Below are 20,248 nucleotides of genomic sequence, written 5' to 3' on the forward strand. Positions count from 1 at the left end.
TTTTGTTAGTGAAATTTTTATGCTTTCTTCCTAAGTGGAAAAGTAAGCTAAAATAATTTGTTGAGAACTTCAACTGCATTAAAAATAACATCATTTTGTTTCAGAGGTAACTGAAACATGTTTCCCTCGTAATTACAGTTCAGTGATTCTGGTTAAAATGTTAAGCAAATTCAAAAGTGACTCATTAATTAATGTGTTGCGTGATAGTTCAAATTCTTGTTTTGAGGGTATTCCCTTATTTTTTTCATATTTGCATCCCCCCTTCGTCATGCTTATTTCTCTTGCCTTCCCTCACACGTTTTTTTCACATGTTTTCTTAATTCATTAGTCAAAATAGGACTGTTACAAGACTTCTGTAGATCTGAGAAAGTGTCACGTGGATTTCTTTCTTCTGTTTATAGAAGAGGTGGAGGGGGAGAGAAAAAAGGAGTGTGAAGATAAAGAAGGAGAAGAGCCCCACAAAGAAGAAGAGAAACAAATAGAAAAAAGTATGTAATGTTAAAACCATTGTTTCACTGTGTTGTATGTGTTAGAAGCACAGAATCATTAGGTTTGGAAGGGACCTTTGATTATCTAGTCTATTGCCCCAGTAAAAAACTAGGTCAACTAGAAAGCAGTTTGCCCAGAAGTATGTCCTGACAGGTTTTGAGTATTTCCACAGGCGAAGATTCCACAAATATCCCTTGGTCTGATCACAGTGTTTGACCACCCTCACAGTAAAAAAGTTTTTAAATGTTTGAGTGGAAATTCCTGTATTTCAATTTACATCCATTTCTCTTGTCCTGTCACTGCTACTCACTAAGAGTCTTGCTCTGTTCATTCTCCACCTGTCAGGTAATTCACACACACGATAAAATCTCCCCCAGTGGCCTTCTCCAATTGAAGAATTCCAGCTCTTGATGAATGCACCTATCCCTAAAACATCTTGGTGACTCTACACTGCACTCTCTCCAGTATGCTCACATATTTTTTTGTATTTAGAAACGTAGAACTCAAGGTTCAGACTCACATTCCCTGGTAGAGGGGAATGAGTACCTCCTTCAACCTGCTGTCAGTACTCAGGCAACCAAGAATGTTGTTGGCCTTCTTTGCCAACAGGGCACATTGCTGGCCCATGTTCAACTTCATGTACATGGAGACCACCAGGGCCTTTTCTGAAAAGGTGTTTTTCAGCCAGTGAATTCCCAGCCTGTACTAATGAATACATGGTTCTATTGCTCTCCCAAGTGTAGCACATGGGCATCTCCTTTTCTTAAACTTCATGAGGTTCTTGTTTGCCCATTTCTCCAGTTTGTCAGTGTGACTCCGAATGGCAGCATAACCACTTAGGAGTGTACAAATCACTCCTTCCAGTTTTGTATCACCTGGAAGTTGCTGCAGATATCTTCTTACCCCATTATCTAGGCCATGAATGAAGATGGTGATGCTGGTGCCCGTAGCATCTGCTGGTGTGCATTACTGAGCTCCAGCTGGACTATGTGCCAATAATCATGGCTCCTTGAGCCCAACAGTTGAGCCAGTACAATTATCTAGGCCATACATCAAGAATTTGAGGATGGTTTGGGTGTCAGAAGCATTATTAAAGATGCTCTCCTCTCATCCACCAAGCCAGTGGTCTCACTGTAGAAGGCTATCAGGGTGATGATGCATGATTTCCCCTTGATAAATCCATTCTGTTCCCCATCACCACCTTCTTGATAGGCATTGAGATGACTTCTATCTAGATTTACTTGTTCCATCGTGTTCCCAGGGATTGAGGTAAAATTGCTAATCCTGTAGTTCCCTGGGTCCTTGTTACATAATCTGAAGATTATTTAAAAGCAGATGTCCTTCTTGTCCTCAAGGACCTTCTGGACACAGTGCCAGGAGCTGGAGGAGTGAATGGGGTCTCTTTGGTTCTTTTGTGCTTCATCACTGTGATGAAAATGACTTTTATAATCTAGTTCTGTTTTGAGCCTGTTCTTTTGTTGGATTTTTACTTTCCATCTTAACCAAGAAGTGGAAAAAAAGTTTGAATGGTTTTTCAGTCAGGTGTTGGAGGTACAAGTTAAAACTTCATGGCAGTTAAATACAGTTAATTGTTGGCATAGTTAAATGAGATGTAGTTTTATTTGACTGGAATTCTGAGAAGAGGATTCTTTTTTCAGAAGAAGGTTTTATTTTGCTTCTCAGATGCCATGTTTCATTATAGGATGGTGCTGATAGAAGCAGGAAGAACTGGAGGGAGGTTCTTGTAAGAGGAGTGGTGGTACTAGAACCATTTTGCATTTGGGGCAGCGACTGGGTGAATCACAAAGCAGAAGTCACTGACAAGGCAGTAATGTACAGATACCAGAAGGACTGGTTTTGTACTTTGATGTCATCAAGCATATTTTTCCAAAGGCATTCCTACTGGTTTAGCATGAAAAATCTTAAACTTGAGAACAACTTCATAGTAATCATGGCATTCTGAAGATACCTCTTTGTTCAGGAGTTCCTCATGAGCAGTTGTATCTAATTGTTCCAGGTGAAGCCTCAAAGAGAAAGCGCTCCAAATCTGAGGACATGGACAATGTTCATTCTAAACATCGTCGGTACATGGGAGAAGATTATGAAGCAGAAGTCCAAGTCAAAATTACAGCCAGAAAGGATGTTGACCTAAAATTGCAAAAGGTAAAACAGAAGTGCAAAGCAAAGAACATAAACACACACCTGTCATTTCTGTTACCATCTTTGAATTAGCAGTCCTTCTGCACACACTCTGTGTCCCCAAACATTTTCTCTTTTGTGGTTGAACATTGGATGTAATTCTAATAACAAAGGTGCTTATTTCATATAAAGTTCTACATAACTTGCCTTTTAAGATGAGACCAAGTACCATTTGAAAACTACACTACAGGAGTCATATTTGAAATGTATAAAATACTTGAAGTTTCATGTGACTCTAGACCAAAAATGTTAGTAAAGGATGTATTTCACCATTATGATTTATGTGATGCACTTTATTCTTTGCCTAGCTTTTCAAAAAGGCAGTCTCCAAAGAAGAGTGTAATCCACCTGGCATTTTGCAGGTTTTTGTAGAGCAGTTAATAGACTGATTGCACCATTGCTGTATAAGGAACCTATGGTCTTGAAGAAAAGAAAATTGTGCTGTTCTTCTGTTAATTCATTAGCTAGCATGTGTTGTAATTTCATTAATTTAGGATTAGGATGGCAAAAACTGAACCACATTAGTGGCTTATTTATTTTCATTTCCTATGAAAGCTTTTTACATTGCAGTAGGTATAGAAGGGAGAGAAACATCAAATAATAACTTTTATCAAGTAAACTTTGTGAAAACCAGTCTTTTCTTCTTACGTTTTTAGCTTCTGCAAAAAAGGCAACACTGAATTTTTGCTAGGAGAAAATATATCAAAGAAAAAAGTTTTTGTTGAATGTCTTAAGTTTCTGCTCTTTGAATGCCAATGTCCCTCTCAAAAATAGAAAAGTAAGAAGAGCAATTAACATGTTTAAGCTCTGCACTTTAAAAAAATACCTTCTTTTGTTAAGGTTCTTTTTATACATAATAAGATTTTATACCCTTAGTATACTGCAAGGAAATTAATTTGTTTAATTAATGGCAAACAATTTGTATTTTCCAAAATGATGTCAAAACTTAGCTGTGCAACCACATGCTTACTGATGACTGTAGATTTATTTGATTGACAGGGCACAACAATTGTCATTGTTCTGTTTATAGCAGGATATTTGTTAGGAGTTAAGAATATTTTTATAGGTGGTCCCCCAAATTTTGGGATTGCATTGATTTTTTTTTTTTTTTTTTTTTTTTAATGTGTAACAATTTTGCAGATTATCCAGAGACTGTTAGAAGAAAAACTTACCGCTTTACAGTGTGCAGTATTTGACAAGACTCTGGCAGACTTGAAAACCCGAATGGAGAAAGTAGAATGCAACAAAAGGCATAAAACTGTGCTTACTGAAATGCAGGTGAGTGTTTGTGTGTTCAGCTCCATACTAGGGTCAAATTCAAAAATAACTTCCTCAGTGCTTTGTAGTAAGGTTCCTCCAGTTGCCAGTAGGAAAACCATTTTGACTCTGCAAGGGGAGGAGGTGGTGGGGGGAGCAGCAAACACTAATGTTCATTTTGAGTTGTAAAACTATTTTCCTACTCAGAATGAAGGAAGCAACCAATTAATCATACAGAAACCCCAAAGTGTATTTTCCATCTGGCAAACTGATTCATTAGCTGTTAGTAGACTGCTTTTCCACTCCTCTGTTCCATTTAGACATTTTTTTAAAAATGCAAGTATGAAAATATCTAAGGTCTTTATGAAGCTGGAAATTTGCTTTAAAATGGGAACACGCAGAAAGGAGCACTGGACTTCAAACATTCCACATCACATGTTTCCTCAGAGTGTAAATAGTTGATGTTCTAGCAAGGAGAAAAAATAGCTAGTGTTGAATGCAGTATACTTTCCTGGTTTTTTTTATAGAAAATATGTACTTAGAGGTGTCATTAAGAACATCACAAAAAAGAATTTTGAGCTGATAAGACAATTAAAAGCTTATCTCATAACAAATTCAAACAATAAGGCCATTTTACTTTTTTCATTAAAAGAAATAAGGAGTTTGCCAGATCAGTTCCCACTGTACAACTCTTTCCTCTTGTTGCCACAGACATTTTATGTTGACCTTTTAAGTGCTTTTTAAGATGCTTTCAGTATACTTGTTTACCAGTGTCTTTAGCCATCAAGTAGAGTGTCAAATTAATAATATCATGTAAGGCTTCTATTTATGTAGTTTTGTGTGAACATGCCAGATGGATTCAGTTTGTGCAGTTGTGAATAGGAAGAAAAATAATTAAACTTGTCTCTAAGATACCTTGACTGTGATGTGTACGTTTGTCTTTCTGCTGTAATACAGTTGAAAGTAACATAGTTGTACTGTATTTCAAGGAAGAATAATTTTCCTGATATGAAAATAGCCTTTGACTTGATGTCTTAGTTATATATATTTTAGTTTATAAGATTTCATTGATGGTTCTTGAGGATTTATGGTTTTGTTTGTTTTCATCTTCTTCCTGTTTAGGCTAAAATTGCGAGATTGACAAAGCGGGTTGGAGCAGCTAAGGAGGACTTGAAGAAGAGACAGGAAGTAAGAACTAGATTTGTTGGGGTCTCGGGTTTTTTTCTGAGTTAGCCTAAAACTTCAGTTGGAAAATAAAGAAAATTTATATGCAGAAAGATGTGACTTGTTTATTCAATGGCATTGACAAATCAGGTTTTTTCTGGTTTGGTTAAAGAAATCTTAACATCTGTTATGTAATTCTGAATTATACAGAAGCTTCTTCAGCCATTTTTAGTGTGAAAATACCTTAAACTGTATATAACAATCTAATTTACTTCAGTATGAAGAGTACAGGGTAAATAAAAGTGCATCCCACTACCTTGATTCTGAGGATGAGAGGGCAAAGAGGAAAGAGAGGATATAGGAGATGGAGGCAGTAGGACCAAGGAGATTTTGTGTAGTTGTAAAATATGTCAAATTCTCCTGCAGTGTTGACTTCAGAAAATTAGTCTTTCACACAACAGTGAATGGATATGAAATAGAATGAAAGCATAAGTTTGCAAGATGACTTAGAGTTGTTTTTTATGGCCTCTCTCTCTCTCATTCTGTGTAGAATGTGGCAAATGCACCTGTATCTCCAGGGAAAGCAGCACCTGACACTGCAAATGTAAACAATGCCACATATCGGTAAGCAAAGCACATCACTGGGACAGTGTTAGAATGTGCAAGGACACTTCAGATAATCTCTGTATTTCCTTTTTTTAAATTAAAGTGTTTTTCCTTTTCCTTCATTGCTCTTCATTTTTAAAATTTAATTTGATTTTACAGAAGTCATAAATTGACAGAATTGAGCCCATTCTTGGACATTCTTGGTTAAATCTATTAGCATCAGTTTCAGTGTTCAAAAAATCATATATAATAGTGGAAGTTTAATTTCAAGAACAGGAAAATTCTCATGGTGCAAGACAAGCTTAGTGCAAGAACTTGAAAATTTATAAATAATTCCATACTTCTTTTTCTTTGGGAAATATCCCAAGTTAATTTGCCTGAGAAGCAAAAAGTGGGTTTTGAAAAGAAAATCTCAAAGAAAAGAACAGCTGTAAAATTAGGGAATTTTTCACCATTGTACTGTTCATAAATACACTTTATATGGCTTTTTGAGAGAAATGCCAACTCAAACTTTGTTCCTTAGAAATGCTGGCACAGTAAGGCAAATGCTGGAGTCAAAGAGGAATGTAGGAGAGAGCACACCAGCAACTTTTCAAGCCCCTGTGAATCCAGGTGAGAAACTCCCTAGGGACTGTAAACACATTTCTTAAAAGTTTTATTGCTTTCCATTAAAGAAGTAACTAACCAAACAGAGCAAAACTGATTTTATTCCTTTTTCTGACCTAAGAAATCATTATTTTTAGTTCTCTAGTGCATTCCCAGTTTATATCTGTGTAGTATGTGTACCAAGTATGGGAAAAAAGGTGTTGATTTGGCCAGGCAGAACTTGTGGTAAATTAGATGCTTCAGTAGAGACTGCATGCTGGGTATGGCAGTAAAACTGGCTGCCAAGAACTGAAACATGTCTCAGGCCCCTTATTGTACTTGATCATAATAGGATGCTGATGATACCCTTCCCTCTACCTAATGAATATAGAAATTGAGTAGGAAACTAAACAGCAATTATAAACCACATTTCTTAAAAGAGTCATGTTGAAAAATGGAATTTTTAGACTTAAATTTTATATATAGACTCAAACTCACCTTTAATTTATTAATTATAGTCTCACTGTCCTTGGTTGTAAAAATAGTTTAATATCGAATGCTGAATCTTTCCCACAGGATTATCTTATAGTTTACACTACTGAAGGCCAGTACATGCATTTTGCTCCTGATCTTTAGAATTAATCCTGAAATTTTGTTGCATAAAAGTCAGTATCTTCTCTGACACATTAATACTTGGTTTTGGTAGAACCTTCTGGATACAAGGTCCTACCTGTACAAAGCAAGTTAATCATAACTGGCATAGTTTTTCTTTTCTTGTGTTTGTGAAGCACCAGTTGCTCTGCCATTTCTATAACGGGTGCTTAAGATGCTGTATTTTATGTTTTCAGCAGTTAAATCTTGGAGCTTTCTTCAAGCCTGTGACATAATTCTTTATATATCTTTTTTCCTGACATTTCTTACAAACAGAAATGTAGTATTGACTGTATCTTTAACCAGGCCATTGAACGTGACAGTGTACAACAGAAAAACAGTACCTATAGCCTTTATTTGCAAAAAGAAGTAATTATACACTACTTCTTTCATAGAAGTATTTGGGTTGGAAGGGACCTTTAAAGATTACCTAGTCCAACTTTGCCACTGTGGAACAGGCCATCTTTCACAAGATCAAGTTGCTTGAAGCCTTGTCCAGCCTGACGCTGAACAACTTAAAATGATAGGGCATTCACAGTCACTTGTGGACAACCAGTTCCAGTGACTCACTGCCCTCATCATAAATTGCTTCCATTTGTTGTGTTGCAGTAAAACTTCCCACTCAATTCAAGTGCTTTTTTTCTTTTTTTTTTCTTTTTTTTTTTTTTTTTTGTGTGTAGTGCCTGCTTCCAGCCTTGCTGCTTCTCCAGCAGTTGTCAGTGGACACCCTAAGCTTCAGACTCCAGTGTCCTCCACCAGCTCTTTGACAACAGCAGTGCTTCCCACAGCTAACACGGCTACAGTTGTAGGCACTAACCAAGTGCCCACTGGCAGCGCTCAGTCAGTGTCTGTCTCATTGCAGTCTTTGCCCGTAATCCTGCACGTACCTGTGGCAGTGTCATCCCAGACTCAGCTTCTGCAAGGCCACACAGGGACTTTGGTCTCTAGCCAGCCATCAGGCAACGTGGAATTTATATCTGTACAAAACTCGTCTACAGTTGGTAGCCTTACCAAAACTACAGTGTCTTTGGCATCAACTAACACAACTAAACCAAATAACATCCCACATGTGCCCAGTCCTGGTATTCTAAGGAACTCTACAGCCAGTGCTGGGTCAATAGGCACAACGTTGGCAGTACAGGCTGTTCCTACTACACATCCTGTTGCCCAGACCACAAGGACTTCTTTGCCCACAGTGGGTACTCCAGGACTTTATAATGCGACTGCCAGTCGAGCGCTACAGATGAAGATTCCTCTCCCTGCATTGAGTAGTACAGCTCCTACTGAACCACCCACCATTGCAGCATCCAAGATTGGTAAGTTATGCTTGAATGTTGACACTGGTGGAGGAAGATAGTGGTCACAGGGAAACATAAAACTGTGCTCTGTGGAAAATTTTTTCTTAATGTTTTACAGAGATGGTTCTTCTAGGTTGTGTTTCTGTTGAAATTTTCAAAATCAAAATAATCTCTACGACAGATCCGTTTCAGACATTGTTGAAAGTAAACTCCCCTTGGAGTCAGCAGCGTGGCTTTGTAAGCTTTGTTTTATTTAGAATTTGATTTGTGTAATTCCTAGTGTGAAGTCAGAAACTCCTGTCATTAAGAACTTGGTATTTAATTTTAACACAGCCTCTCAGAATAATACGAACTACCTTTCTAAGCAAAGGCATACTGAAAGGAAAGTATAATTGTAACTTAATTTTCACAGCACTTAAAAGTAAACAAAATGGTAGAAAAAAAACAACTGAATATGAACCTAGTTCCAAAGGAGTACACTTAAAGTATTTAAATAAAGTATCTAAATACAATAAGTGTTCAAATAACAATAATTAGGTTAATTATTTAAAAATACTTTTTCTCAGTCTTTGGTCCTGCCCTGATGGTTGTCTGCACTTCTGATTTTACATACCTTGAATTTTTTTATAAGAGGTCTTCAAGATTTGTAAGTGTTGGAGCTATAGCAAGAGCCTCATTGGTACAGTATAATGTTAGAAGGAACTCAAGCAGAATTTGACATCAGAACTAATTTCATTTCATTTTCCTGTATCTAAGTTACCTCTGCTAAAATACATGCTCTGTAGAGTTAGACATTTATATTTTATATTGACTCTTAGCTCTAAAGCAAATAGATTTAAGATAACATAAAAAGGGTTGTGACTAATGAGATACAGTGACAAAAGGGAGGACCCATGTGTCCAAAGAATGCCTCATTTTATACAGTTTCCATAGATTTGTTTATACCCTAGTAGTTTTCTCACCAGAATTGAAACACTGATTGGGGCCAGCACTGTTGCTGATAAGCTCTCATTAAAATGAAAAGGAATGAGAACAGAATTTGAATTTATATATTTACATCAAATATTAGAGCAGCTTCTTAAATTAGTAGTTTAATGTTTGTCTGAGCTACTAAAGGTACTCAGTCTCCCTGCCTCAGGTATATATTTTGCAGTCTGTTTAAGCATCCTTTTTTCAGTCAGGTTTTTTTTTTTATGGAAATAGTTAATAATTTTATTAATTTTTAGTTGAATAGCTTATTAATATGCGTACAGAGGGAGGAGAAGTTGGAGTTATACTTTGTGCTCATAAGATGCTTTTAATATGCTGTCACACTTAAAAAGAAAGGAACACATTAATGAAACTTGGATACTTAAAATTGAAAACTGGGGCCAAATGTAAAATATGTCACATACTGAATGTTTAGTGTCAAACAGCTTTGAACATTGCCTTCAAATATGGCTGGTGGGTAGCAATAATTAGTAATGATTAGATGCTGCAAATGAACAATTTCTTGACCCCTCAGAAAACCAGACAAACAGGCCACCAACAGATACTTCGGGAAACAAGCGACCTGCTGAGGGAACAACACAGGTAGGCTGTTGATTGTTTCTGTATAAAATTCTAAAGTTACAATCCACAGGAGATTATATTTATTGATTATAATTGAACAATTTTAGTTTCTTTTGTGCTATCCTTTCTAATTTCTCTCAGTTTATATTATTCTTCTGATTCACTGTTACTTGCTGCGTGAGCTTCTGATAATTTTTTCAGAAGTTTTCTGATGGGATTTTTGTAGGTAAATGAGTTGGTAAATCAGGAGCAGACTAAAAGTTGTCTGCTAAAACAGAGCTAGGATACAAAGAAAAGACTGCCCAATCTTTGTCTGAATGGCTTGAACTTATATAGCTACAAATATTTTGTAAATTATTGCAGTACTCTCCTTCCTACACTAATCCAGAAGTTAAAATTTTAATTCTAACGTTTGATTCCCATATATCATGGGAGAAGAAAAAAGGAAAAGAAAGCTTCTTCAGGAACAGCTACTTCATGATAAAAGATAACTTGCAATACTTTGGATTCCTTGTCTAAAATTTGTTGAACTTGCTTTGAAATTTAAAGTTTGAAATTAAGCTATTTAAAATTACTCATAGATAATTTTCTTTCTGTCTATAGATGTTTCACAAAGTGCCTCATGCTTAAGTCTCGCTATTAACCAGAAGTCGTGTTATTAGAAGGAATAAAATTAATTTCTTCTAGACAACATTTCCAAATTCTTTAGTGTCTCAAGGTACACTTAATCTAAATTGTATTTCAAAGCGAGAAGAAAATATACTGGACAATATTCTGGCTTTCACCTGCTGAAAGTAATCTGGCAAAGTTAGCCACTATTTTAGAGTAGAAACTATGCCTCACTCTGTCTTTCCATTAAGATAAAGAAAGGTTGTTTGGAACTCCATTTTTCAAAGATACCTGTGGATTATAGCTATTAAAACCCCTTTCAGTACTTGATATGTAGGAAATCCAGTACCATAAGGGATGACAGTAGTAGAGTTTTAAGGTTTAATTTTCAGTATAAGATGCATATTTTGGAATTTTTTCTTCAGTTAGAGCCTGAAACCTGTAAAAAATTTGGAAAAACAGATTGTATATGATAATGGTATTTAGCAGTGGAAGATGAGCTAGGAGGTGGGAGATAAAAGACATAGGAGGTTTTCTGGTTTTCAGTCTTCTGTTGTGTAGTGTATGTTCTAGGTTTGCTTTCCGTGAAATCAGTTGAAGCATGTGTAATGCCATGGTTAAAAAAGAAGGACCTGATGCATTTTAATTGGCTAGTGAGGTATGGAATTGACATGCCATGCATTTGAAAAATCCAGTTAATGCCACCTGCTTTTTGTTATATAAAATCCAAAATATTATGTATTACTCCACACTTCGCAGCTCTCAGATCATAAAGTAGTTCGCTGTGTGCCGTATACTTGTGGCATATTTGATGGTACAACTTTGATCAATTGTTTCGAAAAGCAGTTGAAACAGGAAGAAACTCCATCAGAAAATAAAGAAGCAGTAGAAGCAGCACAGACGAATTTTAACTTCCCTGAGGATGTCCTCTTTGGCTTGGAGGAAGAGGAAGAGGATGCTAAGAGCATCAAAAACACCCACAAGCAGACTGGCTGGGCAGCTAACCTATTAAAACAGTGGCTGGCCAAAAATGGCAAGGATCCTAGCTTTGAATTGGTCCCAGTAAGTGAACTCAATGATATCTTAAGAGAGTTTTATTACACAATAAGAAATCATGATGGAAATACCTACAGTGTGGCAAGCTACAAGTCAATGCGTGCTGGCTTAAACCGGCATCTCAAAATGCCACCTTATAATCGTCAGATTTGCTTAATGAAGGACAAAGAGTTTGCCAGTGCAAACATGGTGTTCGTGAGTGTGCTGAAGATGCTGCGCATGCAGGGAAAGGATGAGACTCACCACCATCCTCCTATAGCTGCCGAGGACTTGCGTAAGATTAAGCAATCTGGTGTGCTGGGTTTGCACAGTCCCCTGGCACTCGTCAACAAGGTGTGGTTTGATTTGCAGTTGCATTTTGCCAAGCGAGGGAGGGAAATTCTAAGAGATCTGGCTCCGGATGCATTTGTTGTTGAGAAGGACAAGAACGGGCGTCGATATGCTATGTTTAGATATCCTGGCAAAGGCAAAAATGGAGAAGATCCTCATAAAATGGGTAAAATGTATGATATGCCTGGGGACCCAAACTGTCCTGTATTTTCCTTGGAACTTTATTTGTCCAAGTTGCCTCCAGAGCCCCCTGCCTTTTACCTGCACCCTCTAAAGCTAACATCAGAGCAAATGCAAGAACAGCCTGTCTGGTACAAAAGAGAACCAATGGGTGTGAACTACCTGGGTACCATGATGCCCAGGATAAGTGTGGCAGCCAGGCTCTCTCAGCGCTACACCAATCATTCTCTCCGAACTACCACCATCCAGCTACTCTGCGAAGCAGGACTGGGGCCTAGGGAAATAATGGCAGTGACAGGCCATCGCTCCGAGTCTGCAATTAGGCACTACTGGGGATCTGCAGAGGCTCGCTACAGGGCCTGGTCAGATAAAATGGAAAATAATGCCCCCAATTATCCATCTAGCAAGATCCCAAATGAAGTGATAAAAGAATCAGTATCTGGTGCATCCACCTCCTCTGTAAAACGTGCTGTTCTAGAACAAAATAAAATTTTATTCCCTACAAAATCTGTGGTGCCACCTGGCATTAACTCTGTGGCTTTAGTCCCTGAGGGACACTCAGCTCTGAATTGCAAAAGCCCTGTCCTGTTGAACCGCAGTTCATCCAAGGTGTTTCTCCCCAAGAGCATGACCAGTGGGAACCTAACTGCCAGTCCCCTTCAAGGCTGTTGTAGCAAACCTGTCTTTATAAAGCGTGTGATAAAACAAGAACCTATGACTTGATGCTTCTGTAATAGAACTGATTTCAGATGAATTGCTAAAATGGACAAATTATCAGATTTGGTTTTTTACTTGGTCTACGAAGGAAATTCCTTATGGTCTAATTCAGCAAGAAGTATCACATTCGCACTCAAGATGTGAGCTATGGAGCAGAAATTTAAACTGAGCAGGGCTTGGAGTTTGTGTGACTTTTTGTGGCAGCTGGGACTCTTCCAAGTGGCTGAGCAGAGTTATTTAAAAAATATTAAAGGGAGATACTGATTTCCACTTAGCTGAAGATACACTTTCTTCACTAAGTGTGGCTTTTATATTTTGTGAAGAGTGTTATTTATCATACCATTTTGTGACTGCTGGCACTAATGTAGCATCTTACAAATCAAATACTTGATTACTGAAAAGCACCAAGAAAGTAGAAGCTGAATGAAATAGACACAGATGCACTACAAATATATACATGCGCATGAAAACACCTGGAATTGCTTAAGCACTGTCACCCTCTGTTCAAATTGTTGTCAGACCTACCAGAGGACTGTGCCTTTGTTTCCTTTTTTTTTTGTAAGCCTCCTTCTAAATTGATTTTCTCTGTGACCTGCAGATTGGCATTGCAGGTCTTTCCTTTTCCTATTTAATATTTTTGGCTTAAGATTCCAGTCATTCTGTTCTCTGAGGTCACTATTGATACGTGTGGTATTAAAATTCAAATCTCTTTGGTTGTGCATGAAATGGGGAAAACATTCTCAAAAGAGCTGAAAACAATTTCTTGCTTAAATGCCAGGTAATTACTGTTTGTGTTGTCTCTGTGCCTAAGTTGTGAGAGGGTTTTTTTTTTTTTTTGCACCAACCCCCTTCATTACATGTCACATCATCTTTGCGCTCTAGTCTTTACCAGTATATATAATTCACAAGAAGTACAAAGTACATCTTGTTCTTCCCCACTGAACCCTGTCCAAATATTATTTTTGGTTTTAACTTCTTCAGATCAGTAAACCGGTCCTGACATTATCTTTTCCCTGATTTTTACAGGTTAGAAATTCTCAGCATAGTGGATATGAATAATTTCCATCATAGATTCTGACAAGAGATCTTCCAGAAAATAAAAACAGAAAACTGGTTATAGAATTACAGATTATCGTTGGAAGAAGAAACAGTGTAGCATTTAAAACTGTTTTCCATTTATTAACAATGAAATAGAAATTGCTTTGTCCTTTTCAGATGTGTGTACACAGATGCATTTCACATGGTTTATCACACTAAGGACTTCATTTGAAGTGTTGATGTTACTCAACAATGGACAAAATAGGGAAAAGTCCCAACTGAAATGACAAATTTCATTATGAACTCTTAATTCTGTGGAGAACTTCCTTGCTAGGATAGGCTTTCAAATTTTGAATGAGATTTATCACTCTGTTATAGTGTATAGTCTAGATAGACACTACTATAGTCTATACAGAGGACTTGATGCCTGAATTTTGCAGTTTTTATCTTGGCTGATAATATTTACCCTTGTGGCCTTGTGTCAATTATTCATACTTACTGCATCAATTTTCCAAAGTGTAAGACAGACAAAGTGCTCCATTTTCTAATGGATCATGATGAAGGTTAAAAGGTTTTAAAAGTTCTTTAGTAATATTAAACTCATCTATGGTTGAGATAGTTGATCAGAGGTAATTGTTAATTTAGAAATTGCTTCTACACAGTTCTACTTCCTTAGTAGGAGCATTAATTCATGACATAAATGACTAGAGGAAAGAAAGCATGGGTCACTTTCTCAAGCCTAGAGTAAATCAATTAGAGATAGTTGAGAAAGTGATCCTTTCTAATGGCAAGAAGAAAAAGTGAAAAAACAAAGGGCAAACAGTTCTGAAAATATAGGAGAACTGTGCAGTAACTTATTCTAGGATATTTTAGGGTAACATATATTTTGAAATTTTAGGGATTCATAGAATTAATAACTCAGCAAAACTGGCAAAATTAATCTCTAAATTTAATCTAAACTTCTACCAGGACAGGTATGCATTACTGTCCCCCCTAAAAAATGTTTCCATCATTGTCTCAGGTAGTTGCTTCTTCCAGCATATTGGCATTGAACAGAAACAAGAAAAGTGTGTTGCCAGATGAGTCTGTGTTCCCTCTTGCTGCATGCTATGGTCATACTGACCACATGCCCTGCTCTGGTTCTAACTGCATCTGGATGACGTAGTGCAACAGCAAATTGCTGATGGCTTCATTCTTCAACACAAACCTAGCTGGTGATTACAATAGAAAAAGGGACTATCTTGGCCAATCTTGGCATGTCTCTCATTCTTTCTGATTATCATTTGGCTTCTAACTTGACTTCCATTCTATTGCCTTATAATTGGGTATTTTTGAATTCTCATTTGTTAAATTCTAAGTCTGTTAGCACCAACTATACAGTGTCCTCCTGCTACCTTCAGTTTGAACCTGATACATCAAAGCTACTGACTGCAGTATTATTACCTTCTGAGTTTTTGTATGGGAGAATTTTTTTGTTTTGGTTTAGTGGGGTTTTTTTTGGTTTGTTGGTTTTTGTTTTTTGGTTGTTTTGTTTTGTTTTTTTTTTTAATTAAGAAAGTATTCCTCATTTGGGCTGGAAGTACTGTTGCTTCACAACACTTGGGATCATTATTTACTAAGCTTTCTGTTAATTTTTTATTTCTAATTAGCAGAATATCTTTCTAACCTTCCAGAACAACAAAAAAAATCTTTCTCCTGTTTCCTCTCCCACCTGGAGTGTTAAATAAATCTTTCCTATGTGCATTTTATTTCTAGAAAAAATAAAGCAAATGCATGTTTTGCAGCTTTTGTAAAGTCAGTTTTGGCTGAGAGTACAGTGATACAGGGAGCAGGGAGTCAAGTTTCAAGTCAGTGCTGTTCATGGCAGTACAGGTTATGTATGCTGTGTGAACATAAGGAATTCTATCAAAATGGACATGAATTGTACTCCTCAGCTGCAGTATCAGCAGAGAACTTCAAAACAGCAGGATAACAGTTTTTTGGGTTTTTTCCCATTATTTTTCTGCTATAAGTGAACCTGTTTGGTGAACTAACAGGTTCAGATATAGTTTGTTTGTCTAAACTTAGATTTATACTTTGGCTGCAAATTTAATGCAAAATCGCCAATCATCATTTAAAATTCACTTTAAAAATCAAAATATAACAAATATTCTTTTAAAGAAGTTTATCTTTTATGATTGAGTTTTCTAATTAGATCTTCTCCTAAAATAAGACTTTTTAATTTCAGTTGCAAAAAAAAATATCCCTAAAAAGCAAAACCAACCAACCAAAAACCCCCAACCAAAAAAAACACCAAAAAAAAAAAAACAAAAAAACAAAAAAAAAAAAAAAAAAAAAACAGCACTTCATCTATGTCAACTAAATTAATATTGACTGCTATGTTATTGACTGAATTCCATTTTCTTTGATGGAGATGACCCTGAAAAGAGCGGAGAATAACTGGTTGCTTATATAATGCTTCCATAAATTTAGTTTTGCATCTCATTTTCATAATTCAGCTTTGGTGTTAGTGTTGTGAATATAGAACTTGTTTTCCCTGTGTTTTCCTGTTAAGTTTGGAAATCTCAGCTGTTACTTTAAGGGGTACTCTAATTACTTTTTGTTTTTATGAAGTTGACACGGTATCTTAAAGTATGTTAAATTTTCTTTGCTTATATGCACCTTCTCTGTACCATGTGAAGAGCTCCACTGTGCACAGTGTCAAATACCTGAAGGCATTGGAAGAATGCTTTGAAATTGAATTTGTTCTTGGGTTTGTTGTAGTTTTAGTCTAGTGCCTCTGGTTATCCTGAACTGAACTGCTTCTCAGTAGTTGCTAAAGCTTTCAGTATGCAGCTTGGTTGTACAGTTTTCCTGTATGACTGTTTCTTCTTTTCAGCCTTTCTCTCTGCTTCCTGTTCCAAAAGGAGTGGCTGCAGGGATGGGGAAGGGAGCATCTTACTACTTGTCTTAGTCTTTCATCTTCAACTTTTTCCTGTGTACACAGAAATTTAAGGGTTGTTATTTGGTCCCAGTCATTTTACCAATGGCCATTCCACTGCCTCGGGTCCTTGAGATGCATTTCTGAAGACCTGACAAGCACTTTTACTGCACTGGGGCAAATGTTATTGTTGCAGAGGCAAAGACATTTTGAATTATATAGAAAATCTTTAGAATGGTTTAAAAGTATTTTAGTATGAATCCCAGTTATAGGTACAGGATTTATATATATTATATATAATATATGAATATAGCTATGGTATACTGAGAGAATCTGTGAAAGCAGTTTTATTACACTGTAACATAAAGTAACAGTGAACAAATCTGAACAGGGTTTAATGTGTTGAAAATGTCTAGCATAAGTCAATCTTCAAGAATTGCTTGCATTATATTTATTAAAACACCAAGTCAGGTGAATAGTCTTTTTTTTTTTTTCCTGTTTCGTACTTCATGTGCAACTTACCCTCTTAAGGAGTAAATCTGGTTTTTAGTCTAAATTTCATCTGTGCATTTCATTTTACAGCTACTATTAGTTTATTAAATAAAAGTACACTGGTGTCCTACCCATTTCCCATTGTTTCCGACATACCTTGATTTCTTTGGTTGTACTACAGTTTAATTTAAGCTATTTTACTGACTATTGGAAATTCATCTGGAAAACATTAATAAAGTATATTTATAACTCCTATCTCATTACTCTGCAATGTGCAACAAACTTTATGAGTGTCTCTTAGGAAATAATGTGAGCAAAGTGGTTATGTCAGCTTACAATTTATAAGCAGCTATTCTATGTTGTTGAAGCATTATTGATGAATGTTTCCTTGCATTTCACGGTTTTGTCACTCAAAATAAACATATATAGTTATATATGTAAAATAGGCTGCTTGACTTTTGTGTCTGACTCTGGGGTTATGTTCAGGCTGTTTAAAATGCCACTAGCTCTCATCTGTGAGGTGGAACCCTTGCCTGAGACTAATTAGAAAACTAAATTATAAAGTTGTTAGCAGGATGTCATGTAGCTGAATTGGACAGCTGTTTTATTGAACACAGTTAAAGTAAATCTATTGTCATGTGACTTTTAAAGTGATTCTTTCCCTGCAACTGTATCTGTGTTGCTTAAACTACCCCCAACTACTGAGAGCCGTTTTTAATGAGTAAATATACTTGTATATTGTAGGCTCAGATTTGTCATTTGAGGCCAAAAAATTTGAGATAGGTATTAAAACAATCTCACTGATTATGCCATTACTCCAGGCATGGATAATAGCTTTTAAAAGCTGCAGTAAACTAATCTGAAAAGTATTATAAATATATTTACTGTTCAATAAGATGGCCAATATCTGCTCTTTGCACCAGTGAGAGGGTATATAATATGTAGGGGTTAGTATAACTGGTTATTCATTTTTTCCCGTGCTTGCATTGTTCGTGTTCTGTAGGAAGTGTAGCACACTACCTGTTAAGGGTAAGGGGAATGGAGCAATCATGTGAATGCAACACATAAAGTATTTTTGAGTATTACACAAATATGCAACCACACACTATCAAAGCATGTATTGCAAACTGTGAAATTTTGTTTGTGTGAACTTTGCTTGGTAAACTGCTTCCTTTATTATGTTATCATTTTTGTTTTATCTTGGTAAGAGATGACAAATATGTTTGGTACCTGGTTGAGTAGATTATCATGACATCTTTGGAAGGCTGGAATAATTACTTCAATTTTGTGGGAGTTACTGCATTGAAAAAATAACGGTTGAGGAGTGATAAATCTGACACTGAAACACTCTGGCTGAATAATCTCAAAAATGTATAAAAAAAAAGTAATTTTCACAACTGCTTAAATTGTGCTTGAAGTCTGTAATTTTGTATACAGATGACTCAAAATTAAATATTGACCTTATAATTATGCATACAAACACAGTATTGCCACCCTCTCTACATGTATTCCATTCCCAAGGCATATTTTTAACATCACTCCCCATAATTTAAGATTGATTTTGTTATTATATAACGCCTTGGTGCGTCATGTGTTATTGTGGTGGTGTGATGCTTCATTAATCGTCTGGTTTACAACCTCCAGATTTTTTTCTAGTTTGTTATAGTAGAAACTATTAATAAAATTGTCTGCACTGTGTCAGTGTGCCACAAGTAATCTTCAGAATTTTGATTCTTACTACCCTGAAATTATTTTTTTACTTTGCAAGGTATTTTTTCATTGTTGCGGTTTTTCCCCTTAATTTTTCACTTTTACATACTGAAATGTTCCTTTATGAAAAGCAGGTGGCATTATAATCTATAACCTTGTTACCTCTTTGTGATGAACTGAGCTGTGGCGTTATATAATACCAAAACTTTTTAAATCGTGTATTATATGTGAATAGAGAAGTGCATATTTAGAACTTTCTTCAAAATACCAAGTTGTAGCTTTTGGTTTTTCATTTAGTGCAATCCATGTGCATGTTGTTGAGCTGTTCCATTTGAACTTTCCCAGTTTTCTGCGGTAGTTTGCCATTGGCCTATATGTTCTGTGGTGTTTTAACTTTTTCTGTGGCGAATTTCACAATTGCAGTTATGGTGGGAGGTAACTTCTTTTCTCAATATCATGTCTACCAATATGTGCTTTGGTCCTTAAATTGTCTCCTTCCTTACCTTTGTTTTCCTTTTGGTAGAAAGGAAATAGAAAAGAAGAATAGAAAAAACAATTGTGGGGATGGGTGTCCATAAAAAAGCTTTCTCTTTCTTTTCAAAATTGCAAATTATGAATCAACCTAATTTGCAGCAGTAATGATTTGAAAAAGTTGCTGGATAGCAAAGCTAAGGTAATATTCTTTCTCCCACTCCTTTGTATTTTACAACACTGTAAAATGGTCTCTGCAAGTGGAAAAACAAATATAATGGTACTAGTCTGTCTGAATGTCCCTACTTTTCTAGAGGCAAATTGAGGGAACTGCTTCAGAATCACTTGAATGCCAGAGACAGCCCTTCATTTATTGCAAGGCTGATGCCCTTCTGATTTCCCTTTATTAATACACTGTTTTCTAGTGTGCAGATCAGTTATTTGATATTGCAGTTAATGACATATGGTATATTATGACAGTTTTCCAATAGAAGGAGAAAAGTTCCTAAATAGAAAACATTTGCATTGGTTTTATTGCAAATCTTAATTGTAACATCAAGTTCAGATGACCCTGTGTTTATCCATTTTTGACAAGTTCTGTGATTTCTGTTACCTCTAAGAACCCCTTTTCCATTATACTTACTGTTTAAATTTCTTTAATATCAATATGATATCCACTGGTTTTAGAAAATAAATGTATAATTATTTTCTTTTTCAAGGGAAACCGTCTTACTGCTGCTTTTTCCTAGCAATTATCCCCTTAAGTATATCTTACTTGTCAGTCCATCTATTTCTCAGTACTTTCTTCCATTCTTAAAAAGACTTTAGTGGCTGGGATTGGAAGAAAGCAGATACCATGTTACCTACGCATACACAGTAGAAAGTGCATGAAATTGTGAGCATACGTAATTTTTACTGATTCTTC

At 36.2% G+C, this 20,248-nt stretch overlaps 1 protein-coding gene across 14 annotated transcripts in view; it reads left to right on the forward strand.

The window, feature by feature from the left end:
• The window catches only part of ATF7IP (activating transcription factor 7 interacting protein), an 83,909-nt gene that overhangs the window by 42,458 nt on the left and 21,203 nt on the right, over positions 1-20,248 (forward strand). For 10 of the 14 annotated variants that reach the window (XM_053978897.1, XM_053978902.1, XM_053978898.1 and 7 more), the window contains 9 exons: positions 402-488; positions 2,507-2,652; positions 3,829-3,966; positions 5,068-5,133; positions 5,660-5,733; positions 6,239-6,327; positions 7,632-8,267; positions 9,754-9,821; positions 11,253-13,711. In XM_053978897.1, the coding sequence (XP_053834872.1) occupies positions 402-488; positions 2,507-2,652; positions 3,829-3,966; positions 5,068-5,133; positions 5,660-5,733; positions 6,239-6,327; positions 7,632-8,267; positions 9,754-9,821; positions 11,253-12,698 (2,750 nt within the window). In that variant the 3' untranslated portion in view covers positions 12,699-13,711. Of the gene's footprint in view, positions 1-401; positions 489-2,506; positions 2,653-3,828; positions 3,967-5,067; positions 5,134-5,659; positions 5,734-6,238; positions 6,328-7,631; positions 8,268-9,753; positions 9,822-11,252; positions 13,712-20,248 lie in introns of those variants that run through there. The other 4 variants (XM_053978904.1, XM_053978905.1, XM_053978894.1 and 1 more) reach the window with 3 other exon arrangements.

Source organism: Vidua macroura, chromosome 5 (assembly GCF_024509145.1).
Source record: "Vidua macroura isolate BioBank_ID:100142 chromosome 5, ASM2450914v1, whole genome shotgun sequence".
NCBI lineage: Eukaryota > Metazoa > Chordata > Aves > Passeriformes > Viduidae > Vidua > Vidua macroura.